Source organism: Rhagoletis pomonella, unplaced genomic scaffold (assembly GCF_013731165.1).
Source record: "Rhagoletis pomonella isolate Grant_MI unplaced genomic scaffold, Rhpom_1.0 Rhpom_scaffold_00007, whole genome shotgun sequence".
Taxonomy (NCBI): Eukaryota; Metazoa; Arthropoda; class Insecta; order Diptera; family Tephritidae; genus Rhagoletis; species Rhagoletis pomonella.
In genome coordinates, this window is record NW_023458561.1 from 65,337,431 (window position 1) to 65,365,238 (window position 27,808).

Consider the following 27,808-nt stretch of genomic DNA (forward strand, 5'->3'; position numbering starts at 1 on the left):
TCCTGAAAAGTGTCAAACTCAACTGAATTTAAATTAACGGAAATTAAGGAATACGCTAAAAGTGAGAATAATCTAAAAAGTAAAAGAAATGAATTGAAATTGGAAGAAGGCAAAAAATAATTGATATAGCAAGTGTTTATTGTGCTTGTGCTTGTGTGAATGTGTTTTGTACATACATTTCTGTTCTTATTTGACGTTAGTTTTGTTGTTTTTGTTGTTGTGTCTTTGGACTAAAAATTTGGTTTTTTGCGTTCCTTTACTTTTCATGTTATTCTCTTTAAGTGAGCGCATTTTGCTTACGCTCTGGCATTTTGACACTTTTCAGATTTTAGTCCAAAAAGATAAGGAATGAACCTTATATTGTTTGCTCAAACTGCATCAAATTCGATGTTGTCATATACAAACATTGTAGACAATTGTTTACAATTGACAAATGTTCTTCTTTTGCCTGGAAACCGCCTGGAAGCTACCTGGAAAGTACCTGTCAAAATGTATAAATATCGAAAGACATGAACGAAAGACATTTATATTTTTGGTTCATGAAAATATCCTGCCAAAATGTTAGACAGGGTGTTTAAAGTGATGTAAAAGGGGCAAAAGTTATTAAAATAAAGTAAAAGACTGGCAAAATATGCATTTAGTTAAATGGATTCCTGCATTTGTATGCCATTTTAGTATTTTGCAGCGTTTTGGTCAATAACTATTACGCTTAATAGAACTTTTTTGCTGTTTTTGTCACGAGTCTGTTTAAAGTTTTTTTTTTTTAGATATTAGTGTAACCCTGTAGCAAATAAAATCAGGTGATCTCAGCTGTGAGGCATTAGTGCAACACATCTGATTCTTTTTTTATACCATGTTCTGACCGACAACGAAAACACTTTGAAAATGAGTTTTGGGATTGTGGGCTGAAGGCTGTTCACACCGGCTGTTAACGTTTTCGTTCACATTTCTTACATCTTTTGATTACAGTTTTGCTACACAAAAACAGAACCTAAATACTTTTCCTTCAATTTCTTTTCATTTACAACCTCTTCCTTTCATTCTTATACCATGTTCTGACCGACATCGAAAACATGTTTTTGTTGCTAAAACTGGTTTTCGACTTAAAACTTGTGTTTTCGTCCATGTAAAATCTGTCAAACGAAAATCAGTTTTCGCTGAGACCTAAAAAGCGCGGAACGTCTGAAAAGCTTGTTGAGGAATTGTACTCTAACTGTGCTCAGCTGATGGCTTGACTTCCAAATTACCGCACGATGTAGCGTACAAAGGTGGCGCATTCCGTAAACCTCTACTTTGGTTTTGCCAATTTTGAAAACTTTAAATGCGCTGAAATTTACTAATACCTGCAACCGAACGAACGTAAAGGTGAAATTAGTCAAGAACGTGAACCTGCCGGTACGTAAACCCGAGTCAGCTAACACGATCTGTGTTATCAGAGCGCCATGTAAATGAAAACTCAACACCGCAGAATATTTCTGTAGTTGTAGCCCGTAACGCAGAAGTTTGCGGAATTTGCGGAATTTAGATTTTTCCGTGTCAGCTTATTTCTTCCTTCTGTAGATGGTTGCGAGTCGTCAGTTTTGCAGTTGGTAAAAAAGTTATAAGTTCCTATTCAAAATACGTTTAAATTATTTGAAATTTACTATCGAATGAGGTTTTTTGTTGAAAAATAAGTAGTTTATATTTAGCTAGCAACTATTATAGCACGAAAAATTGTAGTTGAAAAGGTAAGTTTATGAATAGACATTGATGACTGGCAGCACTGCAGTAAACAACACTGTGGGCTCCAGTAATTGACAAAATTCTGCGTATACAGACAGCGTTTAAGTATAATTTCTGCGTTCTTGACAAAATTCTGCGTATACAGACAGCGTTTAAGTATAATTTCTGCGTTCTTGCCTATTTTCACCTTAAGTCGCTTTCCAGAAATGATTTCAACTTGCCAGGAGCAAGCAATTTTCATTTCTGATGAAAGTGCCGTCAAACCAATCGAGTGTTGCCCTGTCACATGGCAATTCCCAAATTTATGGGATATGCTACTCCCTGGGAGTTAATTATTGGAGGATTTCTTTCTCGGGAAAACAAACTCCAGGAGAACAAATACCAGGAATTATTAAGAATTGTAAAAATATTCAGGGCGATTCTGAACAGAAACTTCCTGGGAGTTTTTCTCTCTTACCTGAGGATTTCTTAAATTAAACGGCGGAGTCGACCTGTCAACTCCAAAATTTTCGGGGAAAATGCTACTCCTTGGGAGTTAATTATTGGAGGATTTCTTTCTCGGGAGAAACAAATTCCCGGAGAACAAACTCCCCGGAAATATTAAGAATTGGGGGGATTGAATAAAATGTTAAGAACCGTTTGATTATTTTATTCTCTACTAATATGAAGTATTAATGCATTCGACATTTCGTGGCTGTTTTGTGCATATTTTAGTATTTGAAGTAAATTTTTCAAGTAGAATAAAAAAATGCTAAAATACGCACAGGCCGTCTTCAGTGCTTGAAAATCACGCTTGCGCGAAGAAGCATGTGAGTTCCCGCACGTGTAGACCGCAAAAGATACTTTTTCTCGCAAACCGAGCGGTTTGCGGGCTCTCGCTTGCTTTCAGCAGTCAGCTATTTTCTCATTCCGTAAAATTCTTTGAAGCAGAGTCACACGGCAACATTCGATTGGGTTGGCGGCACTTGCAGCAAAAACGAAAATTTCTGGTGCAGCACGAGGAAGTTGAAATTATTTCTCGAATTCAATTTGCGTAATTTCAGTTGCAGTTACATCTTGCAATTTTTATTTCCGAAAATGATTTTTGCAATTCTGCAAAAAGGATTTTTGTGTGCTTACGCGTGCAACTAGACTTTCGCTTTCGCATTTCGGAAGCAAAATCCGTAGAAGTGTTTGCATTTCAATGTTTAACCGCACCTTAACAGCTGCTCTAAAAAATTAATACTGCCGCGTGCAAACGATGTGTAAGTAGAAAGTGATCAAAACACAAGCGACCGGACTTTATTGATGTTTGTTGTTTGTTTGGAAATTGCATTTTAACAAATTGTTGATAGATTTGAAAATAATAGCGATTGTACCTCCAAATACCCAGGCAATATGAATAAAAAAACGTTTGCTAACCTTATGAGCATTGAGAAGAAAGCATTTGAAAAGAATGTGGAAAACTATCGAAGGTTGCTGTTAAACGATGAAAACGCCAGACCAATTAACCGAGCAGTAAGCATTCAAACAGTTAAAGTTGAAACCATCTCAGACGAGGAATCATCGGATGAAGGCGCTACCCCACCGAAGAGGATGTTGAATACATTTGAAGGTAAAGTTGCAATAATTGAAGGAAATGCCGTTTAAAGGCCTACGAGATGCAATTATTGAATCACATTTGTACTATAGCAAATCCAACATTTGGGAAAGTGGCCGATTATCCGCGTATAGGAAGCGTTACTGCCAATGATCATTCAACAGCGAATTCACGTAAATACAAAAACGCCACACCCATCAAACAAGCAGTAAACACTTCCTGTGCAGGTAAATACGAAAATGACGAAACCATAACACCTGTTGTGTTTTTACGTATGAAGCTTACATGCTTACTGTAGGGTTAATAGAAATGTCAAAATGGAAATAGGAGAAGAACAGAGAAATAGTATGTACCAATAAGTTGAACGCGACGGACGCGAATTTCTATACAATTTTGAAGTTAATATATTTTATACTGCTGGAAAGCAAAATTCCTGACTTTTAATTGGGTTCGGGCGTTGCAAAAAAGCTTGCAACGAAACATTGGTGCCGTGACCAGGATTCTGGCGAGGAAATTCAAATCGTCATAGGAAGCAAACTTCGTAAGTTAACGCGTGAACAAGAACTTATTGGTGGTACATATGCATGTACTAGGTACGTAGAATTCGATTGCAAATTCTTCGAGCAACAACAACGAAGGAACGTCAGCAGCTTGAGTTTATTAAAAGCGGTGCATACGACGAACACGTGAACGTGTTGGAGTTGAGGTTGGCAGCGAAGCGTCGACGCAGGCAGAGAAGTTCTCAGTCAGCGGTAATCGAAAGAACTAGAAAACAAGAAACAAAAGATTTAGCAACGGCAGTTTCCTATTGTTGGATCGTATGATCGAGCGCATCTTAATTTACACGGGGAAAAAAACTAGTTAAATTGCAAAAAAAGACGACAAGAGCCGAATATTTCTTAAAATTTTTTGGAGTAATTCTTGCAAAGTAACAAAGAAATATGGGTAATGAAGATGAAATGGAGCAACAGGTTGATCTGACCAAAGCTGAAAAATTGTCGGAGTATAAACAATTGCGCTCGTCGACCAAGGGAAATATAACTCGAATTAAAACAGCGGTCAGCAAGAAGAATGTTCCTATCGAGGAGCTGGGTTGCAGGTTAGATATTTTGGAAGCCTACTTCAAGCAGGCATTGTCGATTAGTACCAGCATACTTCGACTGTGTACTCCATCGGAATGTGAGTCCCACGAGAAGGCAATGGCAGACATCGAGGATATTTACGTTGCAGCTAAGGCGAAAATAAAAGAGAGGCTGGCTGCAAGCCGGGTTGATGCCGAGGCAAGTGCGCTTAACGTTACAACGGCGGCGATTCCGCAATCGTCAATGAGGCGTCATATAAAACTACCAACATTCGATGGAAAATACTCGGAGTTTCCGAAATTTATGGCGACTTTCCATAAGATGGTGAATCAAGATGAAACCTTGGACGATTGCGAGCGGTTTTTAATTCTTAAAGATAATTTATCCGCACGAGCACTTCACGCCATTGATGAATTCGAGATTACCAGTTTAAATTATAAGAAGGCGCTTGACCGGCTGAGGAGTAACTTCGATAAAAAAAATTTAATGTTCGAGGAACATATTGCGGCATTATTTTCTGGGAAAAAGGTGTCGAGCTCGAGCGATTTGCGGGAATTGATTGACTCAGTGAACACTCATTTAAACGCGATGCTGTCGTTTGGTAATTATAAAGACATAACTAATGCTATGATCATCTATCTTGTAGCAACGAAATTAGATGAGGAATCCTTGGCAAAGTGGGAGGAATCTATCGACTATACAAGGCTATCCACTTGGGATGAATGCTCCGCAGTGTTGACTAAGAGATGTGAAAATATGGAGGCTCGAGAGACAAGAACGGCACGCTGTGGCGAGAACGAGGACGATGGAAGCAAAGCTAATCGCAAGGCGGTTGGTTGTAAAAAAACGTTTTGGCTATAGAGAAAGGTGGATGCGAAGTTTGTCGAAAGGACGGGCACAACGTAGAAAGCTGCCGTAAATTTGAGGCTCAGAAGGTTCCACAGAGGCGCAAAACGGCACGACATTTGAGGCTGTGCTTCGTGTGTTTGCAAAGTGGTCATAAGGCCAGTAGCTGTCAAGCGAAACGGTGTATAGATGCTGCATAAAAACAACGTAGAGGTGAAGACGATCGACGCACCAGGCACGACGCAAGCTGCTACGGTAAGTCAAGTTGCTGTGCCTGCTACGATGCAAAATGAAGGCGCGGATGTTATTTTGGCAACGGCGGTAATTGGTATCAAGGGGAGAAATGGACCGGAAATCCAAGCTCGTGCGCTTTTGGATTCAGCGTCCCAACTAAATCATGACTGCGCACAGCATTGCAGACAGTGGCACAAATATTACAAGAAAAGTGCAGGCAAGCGTCAAATCAAGGATTGGTGGTTACGAGACATCACTTGAGTTTTATGTGTTGCCAAAAATATCGTCGTTTAAGCCAGACCAATTTATGAATGCAGATGATTGGGGCATCCCTAGTAACATATCATTGGCAGATCCGAATTTCAACAAGCCTGGCCGTATAGACGTACTGTTAGGCGCAGAAATCTTTTGGGACTTATTATCGGTTGGCCGAATTACGCTGAAAGCGAGTCTGCCGCGATTGCAGAAAACTGTGCTGGGTTGGGTCGTGTCAGGTGTGACAAATCGAGCCGACTCCAACGAGAGGCTTAGGAGCAGCTTAATGATGACATCATCCAAGCAACCAGGTGTTGAAGAGGAACTGACGGCCCTTGTAGAGAAATTTTGGCTGATGGGACAGGTTGATGCAAAAACACTGTTTCCAACAGCGGACGAGGCACTGTGTGAAGAGATTTTTATCAAAGAATCTAGACGTGATCACACTGGGCGCTTCGTGGTAAGGATTCCATTTAAAGAAAATGTCGCTGAGCTAGGCGACTGAAATCAAGCGGCATTACGACGATTCTTGCTCCTTGAAAAGAGACTAAGGAATAATCCAGTAATCGAAAAAATGTATAATGCATTCATAGAGGAATATTTGGCATTGGGGCATATGGCACTGGTACCAAGGGATTCCAGGGAAAAGGTAAAGTACCTTGCACCGCATACGTTTGTGTTACGGCCAGAATCTACAAGTACTAAACTGCGGGTAGTGTTTGACTGCAGTTGTAAGACCTCATCGGGGCTCTCTTTGAATGATGTAATGTGCAAAGGACCCATTGTACAAGATGACTTGCTAGCGATCGTGTTGCGCTTTCGATGCTATAAGTATGCGATAACAGCGGATGTGACGAAAATGTATCGGCAAGCCTGGGTGAGTGAAGAGGATTCATTTTATCAATGTATATTGTGGCGGCCAACCCCAAATGAAGATATTGAAGTATATCGCTTATTGACGATCACGTACGGAACGGCGTCCGCGCCATATCTGGCGACAAGATGTGTAAAGGCACTTGGTGAACAGTGCGCAGAGAAGTTTCCATATGGTGCAAACAAGGTTTTATCAGATTTTTATATGGATGATCTGATATCAGGTGCAGACTCCGATGAGCAGCTACAACAAATTTACTCGGAGGTCAGCGAGATTTTAAGTTCTGCAGGGTTTGAGCTACGTAAATGGTACTCGAATAATAGTGAATTTTTGAAGAAAGTGCCATCGGATGATCAAGAGAAGCCACTGCTTATGAACGATGCCGAAATCATCAAAACTCTCGGTATTATATGGGAGCCCACTTCCGATGTGTTTCGTTATGATTGGCCGGAGCTGAAAATGGATAAACCGGTGACAAAACGGATTGTGCTGGCGGAGATTGCGAGTCTGTTTGATCCTCTCGGTCTAATAAACCCCATAATCGTAAAGGCTAAGATCTTTTTGCAAAATCTGTGGATTATAAAGGTACATTGGGATGAATCCCTACCATTGGAGGATAACGCTCAGTGGATCAGATTTCGCGAGAAACTGCCTTTGGTCAAAGATATACGAGTACCACGATATATTTTGGCGAAAAATGGTCCTGCCCGAGTCGAATTACACGGATTTTGTGATGCGTCGCTGCGGGCTTATGGGGCATGCGTGTACATTCGCACCGTCAATGAGCTGGACGAGGTTACGGTGGCGCTGTGGAGCGCCAAGTCCAGAGTGGCACCATTAAGAACTAAGTCGCTACCACGATTGGAATTACTTGGAGCTGCCAAAAATTTCCTCATCATTTATAATGTCTGAAACGAGTTATAAATAATTTGGCCTTTTAAATACAAGGCTAAATCCAATTGGCGAAAAAACCTATTACCTTAACCGCTTTATTTCTTCATTTACTTGTTTGAAATTTCCATAACCTCCAGAGCATCCAGCCATCACGGAATAATGAATTCTTGAACCTCAATACCGGGACTTTCGACTGTTAGTATACTATTTTCATTTGCCTTATCCGTGTGATCAAATGAAATTGCATCCGTAATATCGTGTTCATCTTCTATAGCACTTATGGTTTCATCTGAATCATAAGTTATCAACTTGAAAGCAGCATCCATGTCACTGCTCACCTCATCTCCATCATCACACATCTTTTCTACTGCAGTATTTTCTTCCTCTTCTGTACTACCATGCACAGTCGCCTCATCAACGTTCTCATCGATCCTTTCAATTTCAAACATATCATTTGTAATCATTTCATTATCTAAATCATCAACGGGCTGTTCTTCTGTTTGATTTCCATTTTTTACGGTACTGCTTGGAATTTCTTTATCCGCGTCATCTTCAGTTCCATCGATTTGAATTTTCTTCATTTGGCACCACATTTGAATGGTGCGCACACCAGGTAACGGATAATTCTTTTCCTTTAGCATAATATACATTTTGGGGCTAGTCCTATATAGTTTAATGGACATCTTAATATCTTCTTCATTCCAGCGTTGGGTCTTTCCACTTTTTATCATTCTAATCTGTTTAGGAGTGAATATCGTTTGCAGTTTCTGCTCCAAATTTCTTTGCTCGAACTCGGCTCTCTTAACGCGCATCTCCAAAGCAGCTTTTTCCTTTTCATATTTAACTGATGCCAATTCTAATTTAAATTTATCCTGTCTTAGCGTTACACTGCAAAATATTTGAATAGATTTTTTTTAATATAACATTCTATCTAGTCTATATATTGTACGTTACTGACATTTGCTGTTCCAAACGGGTGGCTTCTTCTAGCCTCAATTTCGAGCATTGTTGCAAACGTTGATTTTCAGTCTTAAGCGCTTCGCTGTTGGAATTTATACAAGTTAATTGCTTTCGCATATATCAATTTTGCACGTGTGTAGTACACTTACATTTTCTCTTCCAGAAATTTCGTTTTCAGTTCTGCATCTTTCTTTGCCGTTTCACTATAAAAAAAAACATACTGCATAAACATAAATAGCCTGCAAATCAAAGTTCCAGAAATCTTTCGGAGTATCTCATTTCTGTTACGATTTTTTACGAATCTTTAAAGAAAATTATATGAAGTGGCGACACGAGCTCATAAAGAAATTACTGTACGAAAAATTAAGAAAATTCTCAAAAAATGCTGCAAGAAATTCTTTACATGGCAGCATTATTTTCACTGATTTACCGATTTTTTGCGAAATTTCTTAAAAAAAAATCTAAGTATGACAGAAAATATGACAAGAAATCAGATGAGATCTTTAAGAATTCTTAAAAATTTCTCTACAATTCAGAATACTCTGAAAAAATGATTTGCAGGGTATAGATTCAACTAACACTTTGTTTTCCAAGTAATCTATTGTACAGTTGAGGTCACGAGAGGGTGCAGTCATCAACGAAATGGTAGGTGAAGCATATGTTACTGGCGTGGTGTGGCACAAAGCTTTTGCTGGTTTATTTAAAGCCTTTGGCAAAATATATGCAACCTTAACTACAGGTTTCGCAGCGGTAGATGGTTTGTTCTGCGTTTCAGCCTCTGATGTTTTATGCGAAATGGCTGCTGCTTTTGTTGAAGTCTGTGGTAGAGTACTACTTTGTGATGGCCATGGCTTTTTCAGGGTTGTAATTAAGGATGCAATCTGATTTTTCTTAACGGACGGTACAGCACCCTTTTTAAGGTAGCGCCATCTTCCGAATCCTGTAAAATAATTTCGATTAATCAAAGCATGATAGTTTATTAAAAATTGAGAAATGTTCCGAATGGTGTCTGCTAGTTCGAGGCTATGGAGGCTGGTACAAAAAAAAAAAAAGAAGGGGTGTGCCACCAGCTTGAAAGAGGAAAGACCAAAGAATTCAATGGGATGCTTCACTTTCTTCTCCGACTACAGGGTTCCTCGAACAAACAGATACTTTTCGGAACCCAACCCCCAAAATTTACATACCCATTTCAACTTTTAAGCTTCCTTCATAATCATCTGGCAGAAAATGTTCACTACAAACTTTTGCATTTCTGCCGACTGCTTGGCCGCAAAAGTCCGCCCATTTTTGGAACAACTCTTGGTTGTTTGGGAATTTATGAAAATTTATTGTACTGTCTTTGATAGAGCTCTTGCAATATAGTACAGCGCACTTCATATTATGCGCGTTCCTTATCTCCCAGAAATAGTCAGAAAAAGTCCGAAGTAGTCAGATTTAGTCCAAAAAGCGTTCCTTAACTCGGAAATGACAGCAAAAATGAGAGAGCAACGGTCAGTGAGAGCGACTCTCATCAGTCCGAAGTAGTCAGATTTAGTCAGAAGAATTTTTTCTGGCAAAATCCTGAAAAGTGTCAAACTCAACTGAATTTAAATTAACGGAAATTAAAGAATACGCTAAAAGTGAGAATAATCTAAAAAGTAAAAGAAATGAATTGAATTGAAATTGGAAGAAGGCAAAAAATAATTGATATAGCAAGTGTTTATTGTGCTTGTGCTTGTGTGAAAGTGTTTTGTACATACATACATTTCTGTTCTTATTTGACGTTAGTTTTGTTGTTGCCATTCTTTGGACTAAAAATTTGGTTTTTTGCGTTCCTTTACTTTTCCTGTCACGCTCTTTTAGTGAGCGCATTTTGCTTACGCTCTGGCATTTTGACACTTTTCAGATTTTAGTCCAAAAAGATAAGGAATGAACCTATTGAATGACAAATGTGGCAGTTGTGCGGTTGAGTTCGCAAATCAGATTAAATGATGAATGAGTATGTCGATGGGGTTATACATATTTAATAGTTTGTGTGTACATACATACTTACAAATGAATGCTTCATAACCACGAATAATAATAATTTTTTTCTACGATAGATTGTCCGGGAAATAAAGACAAAAAAGTTGGGAAAATTCAAAATAATTAGGGAAAAGTTGGCTAATTTCACAGACTTTCTTTTTGTGGTATTAAGTAGCCCACCAAAGGTCCCTTGGATCAAAAAATTTTGTATGGCCCTTTGCCCTCGAAACCTCGTATGAATGTAGATTAGAACCACAAAAGAAACAACATGCGAAGTTCTGCATGATATGAAGAATTAGCTTTGAAAGTTCCGATTGGCCATAAAACTAAGCTTCAAAAGTAAAATTTTTGAATTATTATTTTTTTCTATTTGTGACCTAAAGAAAGCATGTAATAAACTTAAAAAAAAAATTATTTCGTTTTTTGGTTCCTACGGCCATAGAACTGGATTCCTTGCCGCATGAAGAGTGAGAGAAATATGTATTTAAAACTCTTTTAGAAGTTCATTGCATGTCTCAAAAAAGGGAAAAATAAAAAACTATTTTTCAAAATCATTTTAAAAGTCAAGGTAATTTTTTTATTCAACGAGACCATTTTCCGGAATTCTATATCCCAAATACAATACTTAGGGGATTCACAAGACGTGTTAAACATTGTGATATCTTAAGTCTTATAGTTTTTTTTTTTTATGTAAAATGACCATTAAGTGATTTTAAATGATTTCTAGTAGTAGTAATTAGTGCAGCTATAGGATGCTCACCTGTAGTCTCACACTTGCCGTAAGTCACCAAGAGAACCGTGAGTGCATTCACCGGTAGCCATAACCACTTTACCGAGCCTTGTGTTTTATGTTCAATTAGACTCTTTATTTATAGAGACCCTTATTAATTTATTCAGACAAAAAGAGGTAGGTGTTTCTTCCAAAAAAGCTGCATAAAGCTTTAAGATCTATGTCATCATTCCAAATGTATTGGTCATCGCAATGTAATTTGTAAAATTATTCGTTACGAATGTAGGAAACTGTTTGGTTTAGGAGCTCTGTTGGACAAGATATACTCCTTCTGGGTTATTACCGCATGCATTATGTGTATTTTTCTGCAAATTTTTTGTCGAAAGCATTTCTTAATACGCTCAATCGCAATTGCTTTACGATTTTTGTGTAGTTGTACGCTCTCTACCTCCGACCATATAAGGAACCAAATTTAATAGGTATAATCTCAATAAAAGCAATCTTAAATAAATAAAAAAAAAAAAAAACAAATACAACTGCAGAGTTCTTCTGAGATACATACATATGCAGATCGCACTCATCCAATGGCATTCCTTAAATAAAGCCACGGACATCCTTCCCAGTGCCATGGTCAACATAAATTATAGAGCAGCTCTCACAACTACTGACCATACTTTCAGAAAAGCTAAAAACACATACTTAGTACACATCTTGAAAATTCACGACTTCTTATAACTTTTTAGCTATTTAGCCTTATAGCATAGACAGACGGCAGCGTTGGTCCGCATTTGATCTGATCAAAATTGTACCTTCACAGACAGGAGTATTGCGGATTTAGTGAGTCGCGAGACCACGAATCCTAGGGCCAGCTAATTTTTTTTCAAGCTCCTTCAATTATCATCAACTTTATAGTATAATTGTACTTGTTGTCGCCTTCTTCCCGAGATAATTCGAATTGGTCACGATGAACGCTGCCGTCAGTCTGTGCCTTTACTTTACAACTTGTACTCCTTTGAAGTATGTATTTTACGCTATACCTACATACATACATATGTGCGATGGTTGTAACTGTTGCAGCCATCGTTTTTGTGAATATTACTGCTGTGATTGGTATTGTTGTTGCAACAACATTAAAGTCGCAAAAGAGTTTTGGAGTCTTTGTGTGCAGTCTCTGTTGAAGCTGCTACTGTTTGCTCTAACTGGATTCTAAATCGCTGTCACAGTATTCTTGTGGCCACAAGTCGAATTTGGTATTTGCCTTCGTAGCCAATTGGCATACTTACGTTATCTTTTTCTTACGTCCTTTATTTACTCGCTTGCTAACAATATACTCACTCGTACAAATCTATAACCTTGTTGTTATCCAACTATGTATCTGCGAACACAGAAAGGAAGCAAAAAAAAAGAGCTTGCCGCAGTACTATGTTCGAGTTTCGCAAGCATATTGGGGTAGAGAGTGAATGTTGGGACACAATTTGAAAGTGGATACTATGCAAATGATAGGAATAAGAATGAAAAGCTAAATATCCGAATTGAAAGTTCACTAATGCTGCAATATAATCCTTTTCAATTCAATACTCTGTCTGACATTTAAAACGGGTATATTTCTAAAGGTTTTGGTTCGAATTTATATGTAACGTCTTAGTATTATCTTACATATTTAACAACAAACTAAAATAGCAGAAAGCTTTAAATATCGACACTGGCTTAGTGCTCAAGAATATTGTATGCTCTTCTACTCTAATGTACGAATCTGACCACTGTAAATTTAGTAAAGTCAGCAAAAGTAGTTTGAGTGTATTTGAAGACCCCTATTTCCGCTCGTTTATCACTATTCCTTGCCTGCATTTATCACGAACGATAAAAACAACTGAATACCCAGCTTTGAATTCATTACAACTGTGCCACATCGTACACCGCTGCCGCTGCCGCTGTCCTAGCTAAAAATTCCACAACGAATTGAACATTGAATGCTGCAATATCTTTAGCTTATCTGTACGCTTACAGCCAGCAACACAGCAACATTCAAAGGAGCAAATAGGCGAGGCCAGCGCGCAGCAAAAGGAAACTTCTTTCTGTTGTGTAGAGCTCAAAATCCACGGGAACTGTCAGTTGCACAGCACAACTTAGTCCAGCTTTTGCGCACCACCATAGTAGTAGTTAGTACCTGCTCGTAGAGTAAAGCGTTCAAACGAGCTTAAGCAAAGCGACAGATGCCATTGCATCCATGCAATTGTTGCGCGCTGGATGTTGCAATTTTGAACGCTGCGAAGTTATACATATGTATGTATATAAATGCTCAATGGTGTGGTGGTTTGCCAGTTTTTGACAAATTAAATCCACTACAATTTATAAGATAGTTGGAGGTGAGGTAGATGAAACGCTGCATTCTCTTAGCATTTATCTGAATTTTTACTGCATTATTTCTGCGTCTTGTCGATCCCTTTATTGTTCCTTTATTTGATGACAAAAATGAAAAATTGAAGGTATCAACGAAGAAAATTAAAGTGTCGCTTTTTACTCATCATTTTATTCCTTATCGAGAACTGTCAATACTTTCACGACATTTTCAGTCGTCGCGATAAATGTGTCACTTTTGTCATAAGTATTTAAGTAGATATCGCAAGTATCTATGGACATACATACGAGCAAATACACTTATACATACAGATGTACATAAATGCATACAGTTACGAAAATATAAATAAAGACGCAATATTTTAGCTAGTTATGTCTATATTTCATCTGTTCCCTTCATGTGTAATATATGTATATTTATGAAATTATAGCTAGTTACCTAACAGAAATCATTTAAGTCCGATTCTTCAGCTTTTCCAAAATTTTGAGGATATTAATTAGATTACTTAGAAATATTTTAAATATACAGTTTTATAGCCCAGTCAATTTAAGTATAGTAAAATCCAAGCTTGAAATATTTAAGACTTACCGCTGATATTTGGCATGTTTTTAGTTGAAGGTGTTGCTCATTTTCTCAATAGAAAAAAAAAATGCTTACATACTTTGCACGTAAAAAATGCATAGCACATCAAAAAAAGTCCAAAAATTAACGAGTAACTTTTAGACACTTGAAAGTTGCATTTTATTAATGTAGAATAAAAAGTTTGAAATTTTGTTGTAATTTTGTTGAATTTTGTCGAATGTTCCTTATTATTGTACAAAGCTCTAAATTTTTACTTACATGGCTTCTGCTAGATAGTAAGCTATACCAAAAAAAAAAATAATTAACAAAATAAAAATAGCTAAAACTACTAAAAATGTCGCGTCCCTATTTATATTTTCGCCACCGTACATATAGCAGAACCTACATATACACCTATATGATAGTAACCTGTCATTTGCAATACTAGTTTTTCATATCGAGAACGGAATTTACTGCGTCTATAAGAGACAATTTTTCATGCGGAAAATTTATTACTTTCCAAAAGTCTTTGCCTTTTTGGTGGAAACCAGTCGTAAATCTGTCTTCATACTTTCATACTTAGTTAATCCAACAAGCTCTTTTAAATTATTTATTTGCAATAGATTCAATTGAATCGAATCTAATTCTCAACAATGTTCTACAATGTTTACATAATGTGTTTGTTCACTAAAATGTACAAAAAATAGTTCAAAATTTTTGCAAAGATTTTAAGAATAAAAACTTGGGCAATACCAATACTTTTATATGTACTCGTCATTTTCTTCGGTTCGTATATGTACGCATATTTTACTACTAAATCAGGGAGCACACGATTTGTAAATTTGTACAGATTTGTACATTTTGACAGTTACAGAATGGAGTTTTTTTTTATTGAGCTCAACTCATTCTCGTTACAAAATTCCTAGCCAACACCATTTACAAATCTGTACAAATGTACAAATCGTGTGATGTCTGCTTAATTCATTAAGCATCCATATGCAACAAGAGCCGCTATAAAAAGACGAACAATACAAAGGGCAAGTAATCATGGAATCTTGTCTAGTAGTTAAGACTCAATAAAGTATAGTTGCACGAGAAAATCCCGTATATATCCAGTATCCTTGTAGAGAATCCACTTGATTGTTATGCCTATTTACTCTTTTTTGCTTGAAAACTGTCGTTTTGGCTTTCTGAATTCGTTTTTATTCAAAAGCAGTTTGCTGTTGTGGTTGGGGGTTATCTAAGATATTATTTTGTACCACCTAGTAGACAGAACTAGCTCAGTCGAAGCTGGGTTTTTATCTAAAGTTTGATGTCAAAGAGATATGCTTTAGGTGGCAAACGGTCTCGGGGAATCTATCCTGTATTCCTACTGTAACTATTTCCTAAAATGCAATTACTTGGTTGCAGAGTGAATCATAAGCGCTAAAAAAGTACACAGGCAAAGAATTGTACTGAGCTTGTTGGCTCAACTGTTTTCATGTGGGCTTCAGTGTGCTACATTCGATCTTTTAAAAATATGCCTGCCAAACTTTGAATGATTAAATTCGCAACCTGAAAAGTAGATGGCACAATTATCTACATAAGCAGTACGGTAGAGAGGAAATCCGGGCCTGGGCGAAATCTTGAATTTTAAAATCCTCCCGAGTGATAATAGCGTTAAGAATACTCAAGGTATTGACGAACACCGCCATAAACGTAGAGCTTTTTATTACCAAATATTTAGAGACCATTTAAGAAAACCACCGTCCAATTAGTAAAATATTTGATTTCACTAGGCGTTTCTTACTAGCACAATGAAGAAAACACCCTTTAGGAAGTATGTATGGTTTTAGCCTTATCTCTGTTCCCTCCGAAAATTTTTAAGTTTAAAAGGAAAGGCACACTATTTATTTGTCAGCAAATAGATTAACACATGAAATCAAATCATCTATATATCTCTAACCTAAGAAAAAAATAGCTAATTACTCAAATTGCACAAATATTCAATATCACCGGTACCATTACAAATCGATTTCTGTAGAGAATCAATAACATACTGTCAAATAAAATAAATTATTTTTGCCAATTTTGGCAAATTCTGATTTTTTAAAATGATAACTCTGAAAAAGTGATAGCGATACTATATTTCCTTATATTATTTTATTCGCGAAGCCGGTACGTGTGTACATTCTCATATATACATGTGCACCAGGGTTGTTGCGAATATTCGCTTTCGCGCACCGCGCATTCGCACCGCACCTGCTAAGCTTGAAGTATCATGCTATTTGAGTAGGCCTATCAGTTTTTCGAATTCACTGAATTTTCAAAATTTTGAAATTATGTACTTAATTTTCAATTTTTACGTTTTTTTGTTGTATTTTCGCATTTGTATTATTTTACACAGTTGAAAGTCACAGCAAGTTTGAATATTTTCACAGGTTTAGAAAACAACGAAAATTTTGAATTTTTTTTTTTATTAAATTTCTTGAGATTTCTTATTTTTAGGATATTTTTCAAAATTTCAAAAACTATCTATATCTGGTAGATTCTAGAAATTTTAATTAAATGAGAAAATTTTGAAATGTACAAAATTATTGAGATTTAAGAAATTTTTTATATTTTCCAAAATTTTGAGAATTTTATTTATTCTAAAATCCATCCTAAAATGTAAGTGTGAAACATAACAAATTGTTGAAAAATTCTTATGTTCAGGGTACTTGTGTATAAAAAATATAAAATTCTTAGAATTCTAAAATATATTAACATTTTTGAAAAATTCCAAAATTTTTCCACTTTTCAAAATTTTTCCAAAATTTTGTATTGATATAACAAAGTTTGAGAATTTTAAATTTTTTTAAAAATTTGAAAACATCACGTCCAAAAATTTTTTGAATCTGCAAGAATTACGAAAATCATAAACGACGAAATATCGAGCCTTAACCGCCACAAAAACCTAAGCGACATTTTTTTTCAAAATTTTCTTTTTGATGCAGAATTGCATCTCGATGCTCTAGGGTCATTTCTGCATCAAAAAGAAAATTTTTGAAAATAATGTCGCTTACGTTTTTTTGGCCGTTAGGGCTCGATATGAAAATGTTTTCAACATTCAAAAACTTTTAATTTCGTTTGGTCAATTTTCTATATTCGACACTTTTACAAAGAAAAAATTTGTTAGAATTCCTACAATTCCCAAAATTTTTGAAAAATAAAAAATTCCTAGAAATCATCATTATTTTCAATTGCGGTGATTTGTAAATTTATATACGCGAGATATGTGCTGTGTTCGCCCCTGCTGCATACACATACATATTTACGTATCAGTGCTTGTAATTGATGGCAAATTGTGTGGGTGCCTATTGTATGTTAAATTAATATTATGCCGATGATAAATTATGCTTGTTACTGTATACTTATTACATGCATTATATTCCCCATATGTAACTACATGTGAATAGATTAAGTAGTATGCTCGAGTACATGCGCCCATGTCTAGCAAGTCGTGTGACAAATTCATTTTTATCAGGTCATTGTGCCAGCGGTCGCCGACAGTAATTCATTATAGAACGAAAAAGTAAATTTAGTCTGTTCTGTGGTGGGAATAATTTGCGAAAATTCAAAATGCGATAGTCGGTAGAGGGCGAATTCATGCGCATAATGTGTGCTGCTGATCATGCTTTGTAATAGCGAATCCCTTCGAGAAAAAATCGATTAAGTTGGGTAATAATTTAGATATCGGACTTGAAATGCCTTTGAAATCGAGTTTTCTGCCATAAAAAGTTGATTTTACCTCTCGACCGAACCCGAAATCAATCTTAAGTGGCGGTGTTAAACTGCCCATCCCTCTTAATTGTCACGCACGCTTTTCTTTAAAGACACACTTACCTATACCCATGAATTAATAAGTTAATAGCGCAATGAGTACTTCGACATAGAAATCTATGTATACTCATTCAATCATGAAAATAAATTCAATTGCAGAATATAAAGTGCGACATTAGCCAACGCGCCACACAACTGCGTTGACTCTACAATCTAATGGCTGAAATATGAGGAAAAAAGTCAAAATCCAATCAAAATAGTAGAAAATGAATCTGCGGCATTAATCAATGCCAGTGTAGGCAAACAAAGTTATTCATGCGCGAATACTCCTATATTCAGTCACAAAAAAGCATGCAGCATTAGGGTGGTCCTAAAATATCGACATCATCGAATACCACTTTATTTATTTTTTTCTACATGCAAAATTATGACTCCAGAGCTTGAAAAAAATGTAATTCTTTTAAATCGCAAAAATTCAGCAAAATTTTAATTTTGCCCAGCTATGTGTGTCTCAGCGAATTTGTGAATTTAAATGAATAAGTTTCAATATGGTGAGTTATAGATGTTGAGAGTCAAATTATTGTCAAATTTTCGCGATTAAAAAAATTTTATTTTTAATATTTTCTGTTGACAAATAAAAAAAAAATATTTTTTCAAACCCCGGTAGCGACCACTACATTTTTTTGTTGAATATTGAAATTTTCATGGATGTTAGATTATTATTATTAGATATTGATAATTTTAGGGCCACCCTAACTTACATATACTAAATAAATTGCTGCAGTTTATTTTTCAAAAATACTCATTGAAACCATAGCTGCTTTTGCTTGCCCATGCACATACAGTGATATGGGTGAAATGAATAGTAAAAGTTCTTCTGTGGGAACTTAAACACCACAACAAGTGAAACAACGTTTTAAAAAAAAAAAAACTAAAGCAACCTTAGATCCCCGTTAAATGAGCTCAAAAAGACATTGAATAAAATTAAGAAGTTCTGCTTTGTTAATGTTTTTCCTTTATGCCACGAAATGTATTTTTTTTTTTTTAAGATATTCTGCCTTATCCTGAGTTTCGCCCGAAAAAAATTTCCCCCGAAAATTTCTATTCCGTTTATAGTAAATACATGGAAACCATACGTGAAAAGTGAACCGGTTCGGGGTAAATGAAACTCATTATATTAAAAAAAATCCTTGTCAACAGGTGCTACCGTGCATGCGGTGAGCAACTGAACAACTCAGCTCTCTCTCTCTACAGATCTCTTATCGTGAACGCCCACAAATGGCGTAGCGTTTTTAAGCTGAGCTTTCAGCATTTAACGAAGCTTCACTGCACCGACCTGTAATTAATATTCTCACCGGGCACTGACGAATGTGAATCCACGCTATTAGAAGGGGTCAAACGACTACATTGGCGAGGGCTCGTCTACATTAGTTTCTCCACTATTCTTTTGAATATTTGTTTGAAAAAAAAATTGTTTCGTGCTGCAACTTTTCAGTAACCCTATACATTCATACATATATACATTAGACCAGTGCTCGTCAAACTTTTGAGTGTGACGGACCGGCTGCAGTTTTTCTATTACGTCGGGGACCGGTACCTTTTTTTATTGATTATTTTTCGTTTACGATCATCTCATATATGTATTAAAATTTGTTTAAATGAATTTCTTTATTAGCCGGGTGTCTATATATGACCTATTACCATTTAATGATAGCAGATATTAGCGATTTTTTATGAATGTTTAACAAATTTAAGTTGTTTTTATTATACAAGTTGTATATAGCCTCATTAAACAGTAATATAAAACATCACAAATGTAATAACTGTAAAGTTATAATAATAAGACATATTATAAGCACGTCAAGTTTTATTAAAATTATATTAATGCTATTGGAAGGTGTCATTCCTTGTAAAGTTACGAAAGTCGATGTTTACTAATGCGAGAGGTGAGCCTGTTTATTATTTACAAGCTTATCAAGTCGTGGCACAATTGTGGACAGTGCGACACGCAATCGAGAACTAATATTTAAACTGTTCCTGTACTTTGTCTTAATAATACTCATGGTTGAAAACCCAGTCTCACAAAGGTAAGATGAAGGAAATGGTAGTAGAGCTTTCAGAGCAATTTCAGCAAGTTCCGGGTATTCTGCTTTGACATGAATCCAAAATGACGCAAGTGATGTCATAGTTTCGAAAACCATCTTCAATCCTTCATCAGCAGCTAACTCCAACAATTTATCTTCCAAATTGACGGCCAGATCAGCCTTCGAAGCAATAAATGGATTTCGTATCCATCCTGTACCTATTCGTGGAACAGGTGATTTTGTGTTGGAGATGTCAAACTAGGTTACTTTGCTTTGTTCGTTTGTGTGTTCGCTTGTGTTTTGACTTAATATTTTGACATCTCGGACGTGAAATTTCTAGTGCTTCTACCATGTAGATAATTGTACCATGGTTAGAAGTGTGGAGTATACATATAGTCGTATATGTATATATAATCGTTTAAAAAATCGTTATCCATTTCGCGACGCCCTTTGCGGGCCGGCGACTTATGGCTTACGGACCGGCACCGGTCCGCGGACCACCACTTTGACGAGCACTGCATTAGACCATACCAAAAAAAAAAAGAACGTGGCCGTACACCACTGAGTCTAAAGTATTTTTAACCGACTTCCAAAAAAGGAGGAGGTTATCAGTTCGTCGGAATAGTTTTTTTTTTATGTATGTTACCTCATAACTTTGGACCACGTCAACCGATTTCGATAATTCTTTTTGCATCGGAAAGATAGTGTCTCATACTAATCCGGTTTAGATCCGATCATTGGATCATGATATAAATATATATATATATATATTTATTTATTTTTAAGTCGGTTTTTTTGCTAAAAATTACTTGTTGTAGGTAATTTCGAAAAAAAATAAATTAATTATGTCGCCTTTTTCATTTCGACATATCTGCGGCATTTACAGCTGGATCTTAAAGTGTGATATATCACCCACCAGTTCTTAGGCCCTACCACCCTAACGTATCACTCTAACATCAGGAAACTAAAGCTGTTGAAAAATCACAAAACTTTTGCTAAGTATTTTGATTATTCCAGTGGTTTAAGTTTAAGTTTAAAAGTATCGCTCATTTCTTCATGATCCAGTTATCGGATTTAAACCTCTGAGGTACCTTTCCTTTAAGAATTATGGAAATCGGTTAACGTGGTCCAAAGTTATGCGGTAACATACATAAAAAAAATATGCCGACAAATTGATAACCTCCTCCTTTTTGAAATCGGTAGAAAATTATTGTACACCCAAAAAAAATAGTATTAGTTTTTTCTTTGAAGTAGCCTTCAAAAATTCTTTAGACTCAGGGTGTACGAAAAATTTTTTTTTGTTCGCTTGTACGTTGGTACGGTCCAATGTATTTATGTACATAGTGTAGCGTAAATACTTACATTTGTAAGTACAAGTATTTAGTCAACCGGAGTATGTAATTTTTAAAAAGCGCAGTGAGTGTTGCCGCACATGCACACAATAAATTGTATTCCTCGCGCCCAGCAGGCCACCACACTAGCCGCATTTGTATGGTCACATGCTGCGCACCAACATGCAACCTGCTGTAACTTGTAATGTTTACATGCGCCCAAGTGCATATATGGCCATATTTGTACGCCGGTAGAAAATGTAGTCACAACATAGTTATATATTTACTATGTGCACCACTGCCTGCATTAAAGTAACTCCGCTTCGTCACCTCTGCTTATATACGAGTATGTATGTATATGTATTTTCTTTTTGCCACACTCGGCCAGTCTGTCCACCATTAACCAAGCATTTTTTTAATTTTATTATTGTTATATTTTATTTTTGTGCAGCTTCACCGCGACAATTGTTGCTGGACAGCAAGCAGCACGTTCTCAACGCTGTCCACCTTTTTGCTGTTCATTTCGCACTTTTTTACGCACCTGGCCATCCATTTCGAGTGTATCCAGCTTTTATCTTCCGACTCTGTCGGGATCGCTTGTTCTTTATGCTTCACAGTATTTTATACCTTTGTTTACTCTAAAAAATGATGTACGCAGAACGGAATGCTGCTTTTGTGCTTTCAGCTACACGCGACTAATGGCTTACAGTTTCTCACGTCTCTTTATCTCTAGTAGAGTTTTTTTTTTATTTTTATTTTATTTGGAAGGGCAAATATTCTACCTTTCTGGTGTTTATGTAGGTATGTATGCACATTAGACTGCAGCGTCGGGATTACAAAATCTATTATACTTTAAGAAGTCCACCAAAATATTTCGGAAAAATAATAAGATTTAAGCGAGCTGGACCGATTTGAAAATACCTCCAAAAATGGAGTTTTTTATAAATAGAAATAGTTACTCAAAGATTTTTTTGAAAAAAGTCTCCTCAGATGACAAAACAGATAAGACTTAAAAAATGTGCATTAAAATATTTAAAAATATTTTTAACGGAATCGTAATAATGAGATTTTTGTTGCTGTTTTTTGGCCTTTTTCAAAGATTGATTTATGGGATCTCGATAGAAAGGTATTTTCCCACTGTTTTTATTTATGTGCAAAAAAAGTCATTCGTGTCCCAATTATTATATTTTTTTTTTCAAAGACCAACACATCTTAATTCTACTTTGAATGAATGATATCCTTTGAATGAGTTTATTAGCAAAGAATTAAAAACGATACCTCACAAGTCTAAATCGGAAGAGTTTAGGTTCAGTTATTCAAGTTTTTCTTATACCAATCTTTGAAAAAAGTTAAAAAAACAGCATCTAAAATCTCATTATTACGATTCCGTTCAAATTGTTTTTTTTTTTCAATTTTTTTTTTAATTATTTTTATGTAAATTTTCTAAGCTTAAACCGTTTGGTCATTTGAGGGGATTTTTTCCAAAAACATCATTAAGAAACTATTTTTATTCATAAAAAACTCCATTTGTGAAGGTATTTTCAAATCGGTACAGCTCACGTACTTCTTAATATTTTTTCGAAATATTTTGGTTTTCAAATATAATAGATTTTATAATCCCAATGGCAAAACAGTACCGATTTTATTTTGTATGGGAAGTGATGCAGTCTAATGTACATATCTACATTGAAGTTCTTCATCACAATAATTTGTGTACATATTTTATGTCTTTCGCGTAAATAATATTTTATCACATCAGAAAGTTATTAGTGAGTTTGATTGCGCGACAACTTAAATAGAGTGCTTTTTCGTAACAGAACTTGTTTTGGGCGAATAATTTCTTCGGTAAACTACATTGAATGACAAAAAACGCAAACTTAAAATACTATGGTCGAAGTAGTTAGAGATCTGCCGAAATGTTAAAATGGTTTTGTAATCCTTGTGCGATTTTTAAAAGCATTTGAAAAGTTCAGCGATATTGTAACCGACTTTTTTATTCTGTCGAATATCAATTGCAAATTACGAAACGTTTTAGAATCTGATAGCCTTTCCCTCGACAATAGCGGTCAAGTCGACACTCACGCTGTACACCACTTTGTATGCCGAAAGGGTTAAATAAAAAATTTGGCTTGTAGCCATATTGTTCAGCCTTAGCCCTCTTCAGTCACTCGACTCATCGGGCATGCCAAAATTATTATAAATATTCATATTCCAATTGTGCGAAATAAGTTTTTCATCAGATTGATTTAGAACCTAAAATTTCAGAACGAATGAAACGAAATAAAATGGCGGCCGCTGTGGTGTAGTAGTTATCAGTGCACGCTACCACTACGCAGGGCCTGGGTTCGAGACCAGTCAAAGCAACATTGCAAAAAAAAAAAATTAAGAAAAAACGGTTTTTCTTAACAGCGGTCGCCCCTCGGCAGGCAATGGCAAGCCCTCGAGTGTATTTCCGCCATGAAAAACAGCTTCTCATAAAAATATAACCGCCGTTCGGAGTCGGCGTAAAACTGTAGGTAAGGCGCACGCCACAAATCGGAGGAGAAGCTAGGCCAAACACCAGCATATGTGTAGGCGCCAATCTATCATTATTATTATTATTACTTAGAAAATGTAGATATTAAAATCACTTGGAAATATTAAAAACGTTTCTGGGCGAACAGGGATCCACTTATTACGTTAAATGTTTTCCGCTCAAGATTACTCATGATACATTTATTTTGCCGAGGTAATCTGCATGATTTTATATGGTGTAAATGCGAAAAACCCTCGGCAAAAAAAAATTTTAATTAAAAATTCTCAAAAATCAACGGCAGCCCCTTGAAATTTGCTTTTTATTCTATAAAAATTGAACGGGCTACTGCGTACTCAAAAATAAAAAAGTCTAAATCTTTGTAAGTTTGATGATTCACATTGACTAATATGGTTTATGTTATAGAATATGCTACATTTTTATAAAAAATTAATGAGTATTAAATAAACAAAGGGAAAACTGTCAAAAGGACGCTATTCAAGTGGCCGGCACTGTATTTACATACATACACGTCTATATGTGAATTTGTTGATTTTTCAAAACGTTCTTTACTGAAAAACAGAGTCTTACAAACATATGTGTTTTACGTATTTACATATTTTACATAATTTCGTCTGCCCCACAACCTCTGTCCGAGTCGAAGTATCAATTTGACACGCGTCAACGTTTTGCAGATTTTCATTCAAAAAAAGTAATACTGCAGAGTAATTCCATTATTTTCATATCATCGTCGCCTGGAAATTGCCGGTATTATAACATATTTTTGTACTTATGCATGTGCATACATATGTAAATAATATATACATTGCGCCATTTGTACCGTTCGAAATTGAAAATTAAATGTATGCCAAAAATTCAACACTTACCACCGGTATGTATGTGCCGTGTGGCATATGCCCCACCACATGCGGCAAATGATAAATCACAGTCAAGCTCCATGCTGTGTGGCCTGCGTCTAATGCCAGCAACAATGTATGTATGTACATACATTCAGCAGCAATTAGGCAACTGTAAAAAAGTAGCAAAGTTTGCAATAATGTATCTACATATCTATGGAAGTGTAAGTTGCAAAGGTCTACAAGCACCTCTATCAATTTGAATATGCCCACCTGTATGTTCGCTTGTGTGTTCATAAATGTTCGTTGTTGCTTTATGAGAGTTTAAGCCTGCACATTAGGGTGGTCCAAAAAGGCATGTGAAAAAGTAAAGTCGGAATTTGTATGCTCTCTCCCCCTAGGATTGTTGTTTACCGAAAAAAATATACCAATATTTTTTATTTTGAAATCGAGGAATATTTAGAGGTCCCTCGAAGCGCTCAAAGTTTTCCATGTATTTTATATGCAAAAAAAAAAACAACTTATCGTAGAATTGCTATAGAATTCTTAAAGATCAATATTTTTCTATCAAAACTCTGTTTCTCTGTTCTCTGAGATTCCCAATAATAATACCCAATTGTTTACTTAACCATTTTTTTTCAAAGTAACTATAATTTATAGGTCCGCCAAATACCCCTGAAAAATGCAATAAAAAGCGTTTGTATTAAAAACAGGTTGAATAAAAAGTTGGGTATTATTACTGAAAGTATCCCTAAGAGAAGCAGAGTTTTTTGATCGAAAAATATTGATTTTCAAGAATTCCATACCATTTCTACGAAAAGTTTTTTTATACCCGAGCGCACTTGTGCACAAGGGTATATTAATTTTGTTCACATAACGGTTGTTTGTAACAGCCAAAACGAATCGAGATAGATATAGACAAATGTATACATAAATGATCAGGATGAAAAAAGAAATCGATTAAGCCATGTCTGTCTGTCCGTCCGTCTGTCCGTCTGTCCGTCTGTCCGTCTGTCCGTCTGTCCGTCTGTCCGTCTGTCCGTGTACACGATAACTCGAGCAAAAATTGAGATATCTCAACGAAATTTGGTATGTAGGTTTCCTTTAATGCAAGGTAGGTTGGTATTGAAAATGGGCGAAATCGGACTTTAACCACGCCCACTTCCCATATAACGGTAATTTCCAGAAATACGAAAACTGCGATATTTTAGTAACTACTGAAGATAATTCACTCAAAATTGATATTTACAATAATTTTTAGACGAAAAATAAGAATATTATAAATTTTTGGAAAATGGGCGTAGCCACGCCCACTTATGGTTACATGTGTATATCTTGGTAACCGCTGCACCAATTTCTTCCAAACTTGGCACAGTTGTTGGCCTTCGCATAACATACCAAATGGCCGAAAATTTTTAAAATCGCTCAATAACCGCGCCTACTTCCCATATAACGGTAATTTTCAGAAATACGAAAACTGCGATATTTTAGTAACTACTGGAGATTATTCACTCAAAATTGATATTTATAATAAGTTTTAGACGACAAATAAGAATATTATAAATTTTTGGAAAATGGGCGTAGCCACGCCCACTTATGGTTACATGTGTATATCTTGGTAACCGCTGCACCAATTTCTTCCAAACTTGGCACAGTTGTTGGCCTTGGTACAGCATAAAAAACCGCGGAAACTTTTTAAAATCGGACAAAAACCACGCCCATATCCCATATAACGGTAATTTAGAGAAATACAAAATCTTCGATAAATCAGTAAATATTGAAGCTAATTTATTCAAAATTGATGCTTGCAACAATTCTTTACCAAGAAATATGTTTATGGTAAAATTTTGGAAAATGGGCGTGGCACCGCCCACTTATGATCACGTATATGTATATCGGTAACCGTTCTACCAATTTGTACCAACCTAGGTATGGTTATTGTACTTGCCACGTGTAAGCAAAACGTTGAAAATTATTGAAATCGGACTAAAATAACGGCCGATTCTCATATAACGGTAAATTTAAGAAATGCTTGAAACTTCAATATTTCGAAATTGAAGGACGCTAATTTACTCAAAATTGATACACCTCGGCTTACCATCTAGCGGAAGGTTTCGGAAGGGTGAAAAAACATATATTTAATACTTGCGCCGGGTATTTAATGTTCGGCTCCGCCCGAACTTAGACTTTCTTACTTGTTTGATTTCAAAATAAAAGAAATGGGTATACTTTTTATCGATATAAAACCATCCTATGGGGTGAGAGCGTTAAAATTTCGACTTTACTTATTTTATATCACCCTACTGTGGATAAATATTTATGTATGTACATATGTTTGCTTTAGACTCCTATTAACGGCTGGGAAAGGTGCAAAAAAATTGTATAATAAATGAGGCATTATTTATTTTGAAATATGATGTTTGCCGATTATGAAACAGATTTATTCGCATACGTATGTACATATGTGTGTAAATATATTAGGGAGATCCATAATAACTAACCTAAGCAATTTATGGCCTTAAAAGGACCTATTTACTGAGAAGAAAATTCTCTCATTTGAAAAAATATTTCTCCCGATTTGAAAAGGTGTCGGTGGAATTTTGAAATTTTTCATGTAAATAACATGTTAGTTAGAGATACAAATTTTTCTAAGTATTTTTTTGTAAGGCATTAAATTCTCTGAAAATTACCCTGAAGTTGATTGTCTAGAAAAATTGACTCAGAAATGTGTATGCTGGCCATGAAAGGCGGAAAAAGCAGAAATATGCAGTTTTAGTGCTTTATTATTGGCAATATTTAAGCTACAAGAAAAAACTTAGCAATATCATTAACATACTTAATACTCTCAAACATCTCTAAGACAAGTCAGGGTAATTTTTTAGAGAATTTAATGTCCTACAAGGATACCCCAAGAAGAAAATTTTACCTCAAATAGTTCAATAGTTATAACATTTTTAATGGAAACAAATTTTTTTACGTGTTATTTACTTGGAAAATTTCAAATGCCCACCGACACCTTTCAAAATTTTAACACAATTTTTTCCAAATAAGAAATTCCCTTCTCAGTAAATATGTATTTTTAAGGCCATAAATTCGTTAGGTTAGTTATTTTGGATCACCCTA

The 27,808-nt window shown here is 35.8% G+C and overlaps 6 protein-coding genes across 7 annotated transcripts in view; 5 read left to right on the forward strand and 1 right to left on the reverse strand.

Moving 5' to 3' along the window:
- Nucleotides 1-27,808, forward strand: part of LOC118743345 (calcitonin gene-related peptide type 1 receptor) — a 215,420-nt gene that overhangs the window by 30,633 nt on the left and 156,979 nt on the right. The gene's annotated exons all lie outside the window — the stretch shown is intronic.
- LOC118743347 lies at nt 3,052-4,651 on the forward strand. 2 transcript variants are annotated; one of them, XM_036475955.1, is made up of 3 exons: nt 3,052-3,316; nt 3,394-3,528; nt 3,600-4,651. In XM_036475955.1, the coding sequence occupies exons 1-3, from the start codon at nt 3,100-3,102 to the stop codon at nt 3,626-3,628; spliced, it is 381 nt and encodes a 126-aa protein (XP_036331848.1). In that variant the 5' UTR covers nt 3,052-3,099; the 3' UTR covers nt 3,629-4,651. The 2 variants fall into 2 exon arrangements, with proteins under 2 accessions (XP_036331848.1, XP_036331847.1); XM_036475954.1 differs by having other exon boundaries at nt 3,394-4,651.
- LOC118743959 lies at nt 4,243-5,244 on the forward strand. Its single transcript, XM_036476722.1, has one exon. The coding sequence runs from the start codon at nt 4,243-4,245 to the stop codon at nt 5,242-5,244; it is 1,002 nt and encodes a 333-aa protein (XP_036332615.1).
- On the forward strand, nt 5,627-6,223 carry LOC118743960. The gene has a single exon (XM_036476723.1). It carries the CDS (start codon nt 5,627-5,629, stop codon nt 6,221-6,223), a length of 597 nt encoding a protein of 198 aa, XP_036332616.1.
- LOC118743962 lies at nt 6,293-7,504 on the forward strand. Its single transcript, XM_036476724.1, has one exon. It carries the CDS (start codon nt 6,293-6,295, stop codon nt 7,502-7,504), a length of 1,212 nt encoding a protein of 403 aa, XP_036332617.1.
- Nucleotides 6,294-9,821, reverse strand: LOC118743346. The gene is made up of 6 exons (XM_036475953.1): nt 9,631-9,821; nt 9,026-9,386; nt 8,596-8,649; nt 8,445-8,528; nt 7,572-8,374; nt 6,294-7,500 (listed from the first exon to the last, which is right to left on the reverse strand). Exons 1-5 carry the CDS (start codon nt 9,632-9,634, stop codon nt 7,636-7,638), a joined length of 1,242 nt encoding a protein of 413 aa, XP_036331846.1. The 5' UTR covers nt 9,635-9,821; the 3' UTR covers nt 6,294-7,500; nt 7,572-7,635.

Coding starts and splice junctions, on each gene's coding strand:
- LOC118743960 (XM_036476723.1), top strand. CDS start 5,627: ATGACTGCGCACAGCATTGCAGACAGTGGCACAAATATTACAAGAAAA.
- LOC118743962 (XM_036476724.1), top strand. CDS start 6,293: ATGTATAATGCATTCATAGAGGAATATTTGGCATTGGGGCATATGGCA.
- LOC118743346 (XM_036475953.1), bottom strand. Junction 8,650..9,025: donor GATTACTTGGAAAACAAAGT/GTTAGTTGAATC, acceptor TTTTTTTTATAG/TGAAACGGCAAAGAAAGATG. Junction 8,375..8,444: donor ACCCGTTTGGAACAGCAAAT/GTCAGTAACGTA, acceptor AATATTTTGCAG/TGTAACGCTAAGACAGGATA.
- LOC118743347 (XM_036475954.1), top strand. CDS start 3,100: ATGAATAAAAAAACGTTTGCTAACCTTATGAGCATTGAGAAGAAAGCA. Junction 3,317..3,393: donor GATGTTGAATACATTTGAAG/GTAAAGTTGCAA, acceptor TTTGTACTATAG/CAAATCCAACATTTGGGAAA.
- LOC118743959 (XM_036476722.1), top strand. CDS start 4,243: ATGGGTAATGAAGATGAAATGGAGCAACAGGTTGATCTGACCAAAGCT.